The sequence below is a fragment of the Myodes glareolus genome, chromosome 7, assembly GCF_982192425.1.
Source record: "Myodes glareolus chromosome 7, mMyoGla1.1, whole genome shotgun sequence".
NCBI lineage: Eukaryota > Metazoa > Chordata > Mammalia > Rodentia > Cricetidae > Myodes > Myodes glareolus.
This window is the reverse complement of record NC_142032.1, coordinates 79,912,368-79,925,915: the sequence shown is the minus strand read 5'-3', so window position 1 is coordinate 79,925,915 and position 13,548 is coordinate 79,912,368. Positions and strand designations below refer to the sequence as shown.

Sequence of the window (13,548 nt, the reverse complement as noted above, 5' to 3'; positions counted from 1 at the left end):
AGGCCAGCCCTCTACCACTGAGCTTCACCCCACTCTACCTTAGGTCTTTCTTGTAATCTCAGCGACGCCAGGGCTCTGGGAGCTAAGATGTGTTAGTAAGGGACTGTGATGTGGTGGGACAGTTATATAGCATGGGGGGGGGGAGGTTCTGAATCCCCTGACTTCAATCTCCAGCTCTGTACCAAGACTAAACTACAGTACAATGAAATAAAATAAGAGTTAGTGAGAAATCTTTGAGAATACTACTTTTTTTTTTTGACATAACAAGCATTTAAATATTTTTTCCTGTTTGGGAATTCACGGCCCAGACAAAGAGCACGTCTCACCATCGGCTGGCGACCAGCAGAAGATAGACGTTGCTCTCCTAACTTCCTGGCAGGTGAACTATGCAGACAGAATATGAATGCCCAGCTTCAGCTCAGCTCTGACCTCTGGATTTCAGACTCCCATGCACGGATAAGTTGCTGGCCTGACTGGAGGCTGTAACTTGAATCCCATGTTCCAGATTCCACATCAGACTGCTGTCTTCTGCTCCGCGGCTGCTTGTTTTACACTTTAGAGTGCTCTTCTCGTAACTAACCATCAGTCCGCCATGCTGCTGCCGGTGTTGTTGTGGTCCCCAGCATCTTTCTTTTAGTTAAACTCAGTTCAGCCCTTAACAGGGATTGTTGGTGCTTATTCCTGGGGACTACTACCACCTCTAACCTACAGTCCTGACATAGCGTCTGAGCATGCTACCCTTGATGCTTACCCTCTCTTCTCTGGTCTCAGCAAAGCCGTCAGAAAAGGTAATTAAGTGCAAGCTACACTCTAGTCTCCTCTTCAGTGCTCTTCAATGGATTCTTTTGATATAGAGAAGAATCCGTATGCCTCCCTCAGATTAGGCAGGCCCTCCAGGGTCTGTTCCCCGCCCATCTTTCCTGACCTTATTTTCTAACTCTCTTACCTTGTCTAACTCCCTCCAGCATCCCTGGCCTTTCTCCTGTTCCTCACGCACGCCACGATGTGAGAACATGGGTGTATTGAAATGTCAGACCCAGCTGAGAAGAACTTAATTAAAAACGAAAAAATTGAGGGTGGAAGGCTTCAAGAAGGTGGGAAGGAGAAGATTCTAAGACTAGGTGGAAGTTTGTCACATCCAATAAAAGAAATGTCTTCTTCAGTCTCTCTCTCTCTCTCTCTCTCTCTCTCTGCGCGCGCGTGTGTGTGTGTGTGTGTGTGTGTGTGTGTGTGTGTGTGTATGCACGTTGTTATGTATAGACAAATGTGCACCTGTGCATCTGTGCATGTAGGGACCAGAGGCGAATCTCAGCTGTTCTTCCTTAGGAGCCACCTACTTTTTGTTGTTGTTGTTGTTGTTGTTTTTGTTTTGTTTGTTTTTTGCTTCTTTTTGTTGTTTGTTTTGTTTTGGAGACAAAAATCTCTCCTTGGCCTGGGACTTTCCAAGTAGGCGAAGCAGCTGGCCAGGTTGCAGTTGTCTCTGACTCCGGAGTGCTAAAAGTGTGCGCATGTACTACCACACCCAGCTTTTTACAAACATGGGCCCTGGGAGATCAAACTTAGGTCCTCACTGCTTGTGTGGTAAACACTTTGGTGCAGCCCTGCTTTCTACGGTCTTATCAGGAGAGGATACCAGGAGAGAGCAGAAATAGTTGCCGCATCAGAGTTCCAGATGAGAGATCTGGGAAGGAGAAACAGCAACAAACCTGATTACAAGAAAACCTGCCCCGGGATTGGCCTCAGCTCCCGAGACTAGATCAATGGCTCAGCAGGCACTCGTCAGAGAGCCACCCAATTAACTTCTGAATAACTTAACTGTTGAACGTAGAAACAAAACACACGTGTAGTGAGACCTTGCATTCCAAGCCTCTTTCCTCCTGTGTAGAGCTGGAATAGTAATGATACCTACTCTGATGATTAGGACGGTTAATGACACGGCACTGTGATACTCTTTTCGTCTGTCCGAAGTCCCAGATTGGCTGCACACTCTGAGTTTGTTTCATTCACTGTGATATTACTAGGAAATGACCATATGAACATTTATGAAGAGAATAAATGGGAGAGTGAATGAAAACATGGGCTTTAGAGAGGATAGACTTGCCATTTCATAGTCATGGGAGAAGCCACTGAAAATTTTCTCATTGACAAAATACCTGTTGGATCTTAATTAAGAGATCCAGTCTTACCATGGGTGGTGTGGGAATGTTCTTGAGTTACACATTTGCCACCCTCACCTGCGGCAAGATGATCAGAGCCACTGGGACTCCTCTTCTGCCCTCTGCTTTCTTCAGTGTCCCTGCCTGGTTTTTTGCTTCGCATCAGATGCTGAGCTGGGCATACCCACACGCTCCTGTAGCCACTGGCGTATAGGTTGGGAACTACTTCATCCCAGATGCTTTGGATGAAAGAGTCGAGATCCACAAGGGTCTTGGCAGATTGTCAATTACCTAAAGTAGGGGAGATGAATTTGAATGGGACTTAGAGTAAAGGAAGCGTTGAGGCTTAAGGAGTGTGAGTACAAAGAACGGGTAAGAGGAGCCGCACAGCTGCTCTGTACAGAGGGAAACTGCAACAAGACAGACGTGCACTAACGCAGAGAAGAAAATCGGGGAGAAGCCATGCAAAAATAATACTTGTAAGGAGGTTCTCTTTCAACAGAGTTTATTTAATTTTTTTTAAAATATGATGTGAGTTCCATAACTTGTTAAAGAAATAATCTCTCCAGCTGAAATAGGAACAGGATTGAGTGTATATCCAGCCAGAGCTAGTGGCAGCTTTCTTGTTGGCCCCCAGCCTCTAGATCAAGGAGCAGTTGATGGCATCGGTGTGAATCACAATTTGCCTTATCCTAGATCAGACCCTCAGTTCGGTTTTTCCATTCAGTCAAATGTAATTTCTTTCCCTCTGCCCTTCTGTAAGAATTGCTCGGGAAATGCTCCTAGACAGCCGGCTTAAGTGAAAATAAGATTCTGGCATTCATGAGATACTCTCCTAAGTGATCCACCTGCATTATCTCATTTAGTCTTCATCTCAGCCCCGCGAGCGTGGAATTTTATTGGCCCCGTCTTTTCTGTGAGGAGTTGAGGTTCCGAATGGGGTAAGGGGCTTCGGTGAGACCAAAACCATCATTAGAACTTTCAGGTTACCAGATTAGGCAGGGCTACAATCAAAGACTGTTTCTTAGCTGCACCCTTCCAGCAGAGACCAGCACAGTTAGTGAGCTCAAACTTACACACACACACACACACACACACACACACAGACACTAGATATTGTGGAGAACCTGTCACCCCCAAACAAACGTGATTACTCGTGGCCATGCCTTGGGCTTTGATCTGAAAACTGCATTCTGCCCAACCAGTGTACTCTAACAAGGTCTTGTTCTAGCGAATTTTTCTACCAGGCAAATTCCTCTTGCTTAATAAAAGAGCTTACGGTGAAAGCTGAAAACCCAGCAGCAATTAATTATTGACAGAGCATGTGAATTAGAGATAAAAAGAAGTCATTCTTTCTCCACGCAAGTGATAGTAAATAAATTTAATTATGGTAGGAGAGGCTAAGGGATCTTTGTCTGTATTAAGTTTTATTAGCTGAGACATTTAAAAGCATGTCATCATAACAAAGAGGTCTTGTGTAATCCTGAATGTACCACTTTAGCGCAGGGCTTGGAAGTGAATGGATTTAATGGAGCACCTGGTGGCAGGTGGCCCACTATACCATCAGGTATCGAACGTGTTTATTCTCAATTAGCACTGGTCTGTACAGGCCTACGGCAAACTGAGCCTCGTTTTCAATCACTGGTTGGTCCTATGCTTTGGGCTGGAGGAAGTGGCATCAGATTGTCTCCTCGGAGGAAAATGTGAATGGAGGGATGGAGTTGGAAAATGTTTTTGTCAAGGAGACCAGTAGACAAGAGCTGTGCAGTGATGTCTGTGTTAGCTGGCATCTTTCTGTTACTTTAACAAACACCTAAGACAATCAACTTAGAAGTCAGACTTATTATGTCTTTTGGTTGCAAGGATGGCAATCCATGGTTGCTTTGCCTCATTGGTTTCGGGTCTGTGGCAACAAGTTTACCATAGAAGGCATATATGGTGGAAAAAGCCCATTCTTCTCATGGCCAAGACATAGAAGTGAGGATTAGAGAGAAGAGATGCTAGGGTATTAATATGCCCATTATTTAAAAAACATTTTTTTAGATTTATTCGTTTTCTATGTAAGTGTGCTTTTGCCTGCATGTGTGTTTATGCATTAAATGCAGGCCAGGTGCCTGCAGAAATCAGAAGGGGGTGATGGATATCCTGGAATTGGATATACAGTTCATTGCAAGCCACCCTGCAGGTGCTGGGAAACAAATGCAGTCCTCTGCATGAGCAGCCAGTGCTTTCAACCACTGGAGCCCATTTGGTAGTCTCTTAATATGCCCTTTCGAAGCATGACTCCAAGGACCTAAATTCCTCTCCAATGCTCCACCCTTAAAGACTCCACCACCCTACCCAGGCTGAAGACAAAGTCTTTAACATATCACTTTGGGGGCTTTTTAAAGATCCCAGCTAGAGCACGCTCTGTGAGTTTACCGGGCAAACTCAGAAGCAAAGAAAGAAGAACACTGTTTGTCTTGTACCCAACCTATGCTTGCGTTCTATGTGTCACTTTGTTCTCAAATGAACTTAAGTAGAGTGTTAGGACGTTATAATGAAGATGTTGTGGCCCAGGGATGTGCTTACGTTGTGTTCTGCGGACACAAAGCTTGTCTGATTTCTGTCCTTTCCTTATCCCTGGGCTTCACTTTCACCACTTATACAACCATGTTTTTGGACTAAGAAGTCAAGGTTCAGAAAAACTCCTTAAAAGTAAAACAATGCATATTCCAGGTTCTGTGGGCCACATGGTTGTCGCCCCGATTCCACTTCCTGTTTATTTCTCAGAAGCAGCACACACACTATCTGTAAGTGAGTAAGTGCGCCTGTGTCCCCAGGAAGGTTTGTTTACAAGCATTGACATTTAAATTCTGCATAATTTCCATGTAGCATGCAATTCTCCTATCACTATCATTTGGGTTTTCCCCACAACCATTTAAAGATTATAAATCCTTCTTAACTGTGACTCATAGACAAATAGAAGGCAGTGAGAATTTGCCAAACCTGGACCAGATAATCTTTGAGGTCGTGTTGAGCTCAAACATTTCCTGAAAGCTAGTACAACAATAATAAAACCCTTAATTTGTTAAGCTCATGCACACATGAGATTCTGTGCTAAATGCTTTTCAAACATTATCCCCCTAATCCGCACACTACAGTGTGAAGTCGGTGCTATCATTACCTCCGTTTCAGAGATTTTAAAACTAATATATGAAGAAATCTAGGTTAAACACAACTGGTAAGAGAGGTAGAAAGGCAGTTTAAATCCAGGGACACAAGACTCCCAAGGAATAATGCATAAGCCTTAGGCTGCCTTTCCAATAATTGCATAGTCAAGCCTACAGTTGGTACATTAAAAAAAAAAAACTTTCCTGTGCTTATTGGTTCGATTTGGTGCCTCCCACCTTTGTTATATGTTGCATAGAATTTGTGGAATGATATTCAAATATTTTGGGTATGGTAATAATCACTGTATTTCCCCTTTCTTTATTCTTCTAGAAATGTGATGCCTAAGACAGTGGACGGGCAGATAACCATGGAGAAGACGCCCAGTTACTTTGTGACAAATGAGGCTCCCAAACGCATTCACTCTATGGCCAAGGACATCAAACTCATTGTGGTGGTGCGAAACCCGGTGACCAGGGCCATTTCTGACTATACCCAGACGCTGTCAAAGAAGCCAGAGATCCCTACCTTTGAGGTGCTGGCCTTCAAAAACCGGACCCTGGGGCTGATTGATGCCTCATGGAGTGCCATTCGCATTGGGATCTATGCTCTGCACCTGGAGAACTGGCTGCAGTACTTCCCCCTCTCTCAGATCCTGTTCGTCAGTGGAGAGCGGCTCATAGTGGACCCTGCAGGGGAGATGGCCAAAGTACAGGATTTCCTAGGCCTCAAGCGTGTTGTGACGGAGAAGCACTTTTACTTCAACAAAACCAAGGGATTCCCCTGCCTGAAGAAGCCAGAAGACAGCAGTGCCCCAAGATGTTTGGGCAAGAGCAAAGGTCGGACTCATCCTCGCATTGACCCAGATGTCATCCACAGACTTCGGAAATTCTACAAACCCTTCAACATGATGTTTTACCAAATGACTGGTCAGGATTTTCAGTGGGAACAGGAAGAGGGTGATAAGTGAGGCTGACAGTGTGGAGGGAAGGCTAAGGAATACCAAGGATACTCTTTACCAGAGTCCCACATCCCCCAGGTTCTGAAGCTTTGGCCATGCTGGAGTGTCAAGTAGATTGCCAACCTCATCCAGTCAGGTTACTTCCAATGTTGTGGGCTTAGGCAAAGGTATAGATCTCATGGCATCCCTGTGAAGGAACCAGCTGTACCTGGTGGACAAGATGGCCACCGGAATCCACCATGGATATTTATCTTCTACTAGTTAATGGAGTCTTGAAGACAGGATAAACATCTTACAGGGTCAAAGACGTATGCTATGATGTTGATGAGTGGCAAAAAGAAAGGAAAAGAAAGGAGAGAAGAGGAGAGGAGAGGAGAGGAGAGGAGAGGAGAGGAAAGGAAAGGAAAGGAAAGGAAAGGTAGGAAGAAAGAATGAGGAAAGGAAGGAAAAAAAGAAGGAAGGATAGGAAAGAAGGAAGGAACGCGTACTTTGCAGGAGCTCTTACTGTATTTGTCTTGGGAGTCTGGATTCTAACCTTGTGTTTAATTTCTAGTATGTAAACTTCTGCCTTGGCATCTCTCCAGAATGCTGTTGGTGGCTGAGAGCTCCAAGACTGGGATCCCAGGGAGCAATATCCTCCCTCCAAGGCCTGTGTAGCCTTCCCATCAAAGGCTTCATCCCAAAACCCTTTGACATTCTCCCTTCCCACAATATGAAGGCAAAGGCATGCACGTATGTTCCTCACCAAAAAATAGCCTGCACCCCTGGAGCATTCTATCTGAGAGCCTTCCAAGATGGGTCTCTCTCTTCACGAGTGTTCCAAATTATGGAGAAGCTTAGCACACATCCTCATGTTGGAATCTGACCCACAAGAATGCTTCTAGAACAGGGAGACAGCAGCTATGATTTGAGCCCTGAGGTTGGCAAAGATGAATGGCTATATGTGGGGGGTATAAGAAAAAAAACCCAGTCCTCTAGTTGGGAGGCCCCCTTAGCTAAAGATCCTCTTCCCTAAGGATCTTGGTCCTAAGGCATGTTCTAGGGATAGGCTCTGCCCTAGAGACGAAGACCATAGCTTGTTTGTTAGTTGATCGGAGTAACCCTTCAAGATGCAGAGAGGAAGGGAACACTCAATGTTTTTCTATTTGTCTCACCACTGCCCCCTCAGGGTCACCTCATGGCTCATTTTCTCTACTCCTAGATGGCATCTATTGGGCTATTGGCAAGAATACTGATTTGCAGTGTGAACTGGGTGGGGAGGGCAAGGACTGTCTGCAGACATCCTTTTCAAGGGCTGCCAAATAAAGTGTCCCTTCCCATTAGTGTGGTCGACGAAAACAAAGCAGTTGACATAAAGCCCTTGTTCGCAGATCTCCAAAGCCAGAAATTGTAGTAAAATTGGAAATTTGTATGAGTGGGGAGAGTGGAATCTGTTCGGCTGTGATTAAACTGTCATTTCTCCCACTAAATGGAAACTGTGTTGTTATAAAGCTTAATGCAACCTGATTGATGGGCTTTAATGGTGTATTTGTGTTGGTCACTTCTTCCTCACCCACCCCTACACTGGAGCGCAAGGAATGGCTTTGTTTAGGATGAATAGAGGGACTTTATTTCTGAGTGTTTAGGGGTCTCTGTGTGCAGGGCAGGATGTTTCTTACAGCCACGCAAACACTATGGCTTGGGAAGGAGGTATTAGGTTTTTCATCACCCCGTGAGTGATGGACTGATAACCCAGATTCAAAAACAGCTGCACAAATATTTTTTTCCAGATAAGAAAATTTAGGCTGAAGGCAACAGATGTGCCAAAGTCAACAAAGATAAGGTTCAAAAACCACGTGCTCACATGTTTAAAGGAGGGGGGTGTACACATGCAGAGAAGGTGGACTTCATGGAGCTGACACGGGGCTTGCTCTGTGAGCAGAACAAAGAGGGAGTGTGTGTCAGCCGTCACTGAACCACCCGTAGACTTTGTAAAAACACATATGTTCAAGCCATGTGTGGTGGAAGACACTGGAACCACAGCAGTCAAGCCCGAGATAACCTCGGGGCTTTGAGGCCAGCCTACGTCATACAGTGAGACACTGACTAAAAGTAAGTAAATACATAAACAGAAGGGGAAAAGAAAGGAAAAAGGGGAGAGGACTGAGGCAGGAAGAAGGGAGGTAAGAAGTAAGGAAAGAAGAAGGACACCGTTTCCTGAGCTCTAGACTAGACCTGTGGTGAGATTTACTTCTAGGGAATGTGGCCCCAGGGGTTTTTTGTTTGTTTTTTTTTTTAACACTACAAGAAAGGATACATTATCCTTGCAGAAATGTGTTCTGTTTGGGATTTCAGTAGTAGCTAGGTTATGGTGACATCATAACTCTGCCAAAGGGCAATGTTCTAGAATACCTCTAAAGATGTTCTTCTACGGGCTAAGAACAGCCATGCCCAGCCTGCCCTCCTGTCCTGTTTCGGATGGACACATCTTGATTAAGCTCTTCAGTCTCCCCAGTCTGCCTGTCTTCATAAGCCCATAAGATTCACATTTAAATGATGCTTCCAAACAACACAGCCTCTAAGTTTGTGTCCTTACATAAATATTCCATATAAAGATGACAAACTCATTTTAATATGGTTAACAAGAGGTAAATAAACCATTTTCCTTTGTGAAGTAAAAGTCTGGAAAACACTCCCTCTTAAGTCATTTATAGTCCATTCTGTATAAAGAAAGGGCAGAAGACTAAGCCTAAAGAACAAGAAGATTTAAAACAAAACAAAAGCAAAACTTCCACTTGGCAATATATTTGAGTCTTGATGCTGAAAAGAAATGCAAATTTGGCATGTTTAAGGTGTGATTTCTTCGGTGGCTACTATTTCTTTGACTTTCTGACTCACAGTGAACGACGGGGATTTTTGTACCTGAGTGTGAAGGCTTGCTGAAGGAATCATTATCTATCCATAAAAGCTAAGCCAACTTGCCAACATAGAGTCAGGTTAATAATACTTCTGCCCCATTTAAATGTGAGCATGGCAACTCCCAGAGAGACTGAACTTGGTATTTGATTTCAATTAGCAAAGCATAAATTATATTTAATGCTCTGCTCCCCACCCTTCCCAGGAATGGATGATTCATGGCTACTGCTTGTGTTTCTAAATGAGAAAAGAGTCCATCCTTTTGAATACTGTAGTATAATTGCTACTGTGTTCATTTCAGTTTAAAAGTGTCTTTGTACACCTGAGAGATACAAAAGCCATGACACTGTAGCTAAGGTTTACGAGTTCAAAGCTCAACACACACACACATAAACATGCACAAAATCTAAGAAAATTGCTTAGCAGACTCATGCAACTTTAGCTTGTGAATGGACACCATTATGTCAGTGGAGGTATGTCCGTTTATGGGATCCTCTACAAGCTTAAGGAAGGAACATCTGCAACTAACTTCTGCAGATGTATGTGGCTGCTTATTCCTATAATATTAGAAATCCCCATCCGAGCCTTCCTTTTCTAAGCCTCCAACTCCTGTTTTTTCAGGTCTTGACTTACTGGAACCCTCCCATTACTCCACCCTGTTATTTCCCAAGGAAAGCTTCTCCACGGGTTCAATGTTGTCAGAAAGGGTAACTAGCTGTCTTTTATCCCTGCTTATATGTGTGAATTCTACAAAAGAAGCTACCAGTCTGACTTATTTTCAATTTTTATATCTGTAACAGAAGTATATTTAATCCTTACCTGGGTACTACCCAACGTTTCCATGGAGATGAAAAAAATGACTTAATAGAGAGGGAGGCATCTGAAAAGAATAAAATGCTTCATTCACAGGAAGGATGCTGATGCTGATGACAATGATGATAATGGTGTTGGTGATGCTGGTGCTGCAGAGTAAAGATGAAGATGGTGGTGGTGATGGGGATGAGGGTGATAATCACTACAAAGATGAAGGATGAGGAGGAAGAGGGAGGTAGTTTCATAATACTCTTTCCAGAACAATATATCTTTATAGTGTTCTAAAATGGTGTTGTTCGGTAATTAATTCCACTGTTTTACTCACATTGAATAATCATGAAAATGCTGAGGGAAAAGTGAAGCACACTTGATTTGCATAAAGCTCAGGACAGGAAATGTTTTAAAAAAGCTCCCTATAAACAGAACTAAGATGGCTGAAATTCACACATTCATATGCAAAATCTTCTTCCACTCTACCTTGAGGGAAATTCACCTCACTCTTTCTAGCTTTTCCCTTGTTCTGTATCAAAGGCATTGCTTTAGATTTTACAAGGACTCAGGATTCAACAATGCGGGAGAAGCTTCCAAGTCATGAATTCACTGTCTGACGTTCTGGCTCCTAAATTCTACATGATCGACCAGGTCGGTTGAGAACCTGGGTGCAAGATTGTATGTTTCAGAGTGTGTCTGCTTTCTCATAGGAATGAGGAATTTTCATTTCCAGGTAAGAGGTACATGAGATCACATCCTAGAAATCATGAAATATGATGTGGTAAATATGATATGGCCTATGACATCCAACGAAGAAATAAAAAAAAAAAAACGCTGGGTATCTGCAATGGGAAATGAGCAGGGATCCCTGAATACAGGGAAACAACTGGGTTTAGATTCAGTCTGTTTCCTTCACTCTATTATTATACACATCTATAAGGTCATCACATGGCAACGAAAAAAAAATAAGGTGAAGGCTGGGACAGGTTTGAGAGATAGCTCAATGTTAAAATCACCATCTGGTCTTCCAGAGGACCCAATAAAGGCTCTCTAGAGAAGGGACCAGCAGAGTGGATGTATGTCACAAAATATATTTAGTAGAATGGATTTCACAGTGAAAGCTGGGGAGTCAAAAAAAAAAAAGGTCTTCTGCATATGGTATGTGGTATGTGGTTGAAAAAAATGATGAGGTCCATAATGCTATATGCCTCCGCAGTCAAAGGTATCAAAGGCCAGAGTATTCTGGAGAGCTGTTGTTCTTCGGTCCATGTTGGAAGACTGGGGGATCTAGGTTCTGCTATTAGCACTAAGAATGAGTAGAAGCACTCACAAGTAGGGGTACAAGGCCGGTGGGTCAAAAGCAATGACTTTACCTATCTCGAAGCTACTTAATAATGCTTTCCACTTCTCTCCTATCAGAAGTACAGGAGATACAGCAGCCCAACCAACTGATTTCTGAAGTGAATGTTTCCAAAATGCTACGAGGAGGGCTTTCTCAGTGATAGTGATAAACTAACTGCCATGCTTGCCTCGCTGATGTGAAATACACACACGTTTAACGACCTGCTCAAAGTCAGCAGGTCCTGCGGGGTTGTTAACCATGCTGAGAGCCTTCCTGTGCAGTTTTCTGGCCAATGAATATAGCTTTCCCTTGCGCTTTGCCATCTCTACATCCATTTGGAATTGGAACACTGTGACCAAGTTATCTATCTCCTTGAAATGCAGGGATGGTTCAACAAATGCAAATCTATAAATGTAAAAGCTGTCTAAATGGACTTAAAGGCAAAAACGACAGGATCTTCTCACAGATGCAGAAACAGCCACTGTTAATAGGATAGTGTCCCAAGGTGTCATTCTGTCTACACAGGAACCAATCAATTAAATGTGAGAAGGAAGTTTTAGGCAATAACAGATGTTAGACAACAAACCATAGGGCTATAAAACCTCTCATTATTCCATGCATTTGGCAAACATGTATGTCTTAACACTGTAATAGGTTTTCAAGAAGCCCCATTATCTGTTCACTTGAGCTTCAGTGGGAGAAAGCCCTCACAGTATGGGAATGCGTAAGAATAGTCCAGCAAGCACCTTGAGATGCCCTCTCAAGGGGCAGAGGTCCTCAAATTTGACTTGTAGGTGTCATAGGCTACAGCAAGCACCCAGCTCCTTTGGTCTCAGACGGAGAGATGAGTTTACATTAAGGGTACGGAATTTTCCTGATAGCTTGTTCTGTTGTTCATACTTCCGTATCTGGAAGAAACACAGGTTGTTCATCAGAAAGTGAAATATGGCAATCTGGAAGGCTCCTTGTGCTGGGGTCATATACAGGCAAAGGCTGGACAATGTGTAGCCGCCATTGTACTTCTGGCTTGGTGGAAGGACAGGGTCCTCTTCTCCTCAAAATTTCAAAAAACCCCAGGCCCTCTGCAAACACTATACTTACTTACTCAACACTTCCTCAGCACTGTGTCTCAGGAGCAAAGTCACATCCCTTGAAATATCTGCAAGGGACTGGTTTTGTCACCAGTTTGTTTATTAAGATCATGGGGATAGCCCTCAGACCACCTAAGAGCTTCAATAAATGCTGCGAAACAAGTGCTGTGTGCTTTTTCTGATAACTCGCGGAAAAGGTGATATTTAGCAACCACTTTGATTCGTTCCATCATGGGAGAAAAGAGCCGGGGACCGTCCAGATGATGGCTGCAGATTCTGCTGTGATTTTTGCTCACCAAAGGCAACATTTTCCGATCGAGCAGGAGATAGCCTCTTTTCTGTCATCTAAGGAAGAAAATGCTGTGTAGTTTTTTAATCCTCACGGGAGAGTCTCTAAAGGATGTCGGGGAGAGGATCTGCTTCTCCGATCGTGTGGGGAAAGGGCTTCAGAAACAAGGGCTTTCATTATCCAAGGGCATTCTGTTGAGAGGAAGGAAAACAGAAGAAATAAAATTCCAATTGCTTATGCCGCAGGAATCCGTATGAGGACTGGGTCTAAATCATAGACTCACAAAGCGGTCTCCAGGCCAAGATAGATCCTAGTACACAGTTATGCTGCCCTGGTGCTCCTGGGAAAGGAACGGAGTGGGGTCTCTATAAATTTCTGCTTTCTAACCTCAGGCAGGCCCCCGGTTCTGCTATTCATTGCTTTTATTGGTCCCTGAGCAGCTCTTTCTCCCAGGCCCCTTGTATTTGTTTCGGAAACACCCTCTCTCTGCCAGTGTTCTTGTCTAATGTGCGTCATCCTCCCTGTTATCCCCGTGGACGAGGGGGCTGGCTTCCCAGAGAAAGTCCCGAGCAGCCTTTTATCCCTCTCATTGGACTTGTGTCCTATATCCCCTGAATGGAGACAACAACCTGACCATTTAGTGCCCTGCTCCCGCTGTGATAGGGCCACAGGTGCAAAGATGGTCTAAGAAACAGAAACCTTTATGCAGCTGAAGTGTTTACTAAGACCGCTCTCGCCATCATGGAGGCCGCTTGTATCATGCGCAAACATGTTCGCGCATGCGTGGATATGTCTGCCGATGTACATGTTCACGCCTGAGTGTACACATGTAGGGACAAGTGGAAGCCAGAGGTTTATGT

General features: G+C 43.9%; 1 protein-coding gene across 1 annotated transcript in view; it reads left to right on the top strand.

Moving 5' to 3' along the window:
• LOC125417009 (heparan sulfate glucosamine 3-O-sulfotransferase 4) overlaps positions 1-7,773 on the top strand; it is a 418,715-nt gene extending 410,942 nt beyond the window's left edge. Inside the window, exon 2 of the mRNA XM_048460206.3 lies at positions 5,640-7,773. Within this exon, the coding sequence (XP_048316163.3) occupies positions 5,647-6,276 (630 nt within the window). The 5' untranslated portion in view covers positions 5,640-5,646 and the 3' untranslated portion in view covers positions 6,277-7,773. The remainder of the gene's footprint in view (positions 1-5,639) is intronic.
• Positions 7,774-13,548: the final 5,775 nt, after the last annotated feature.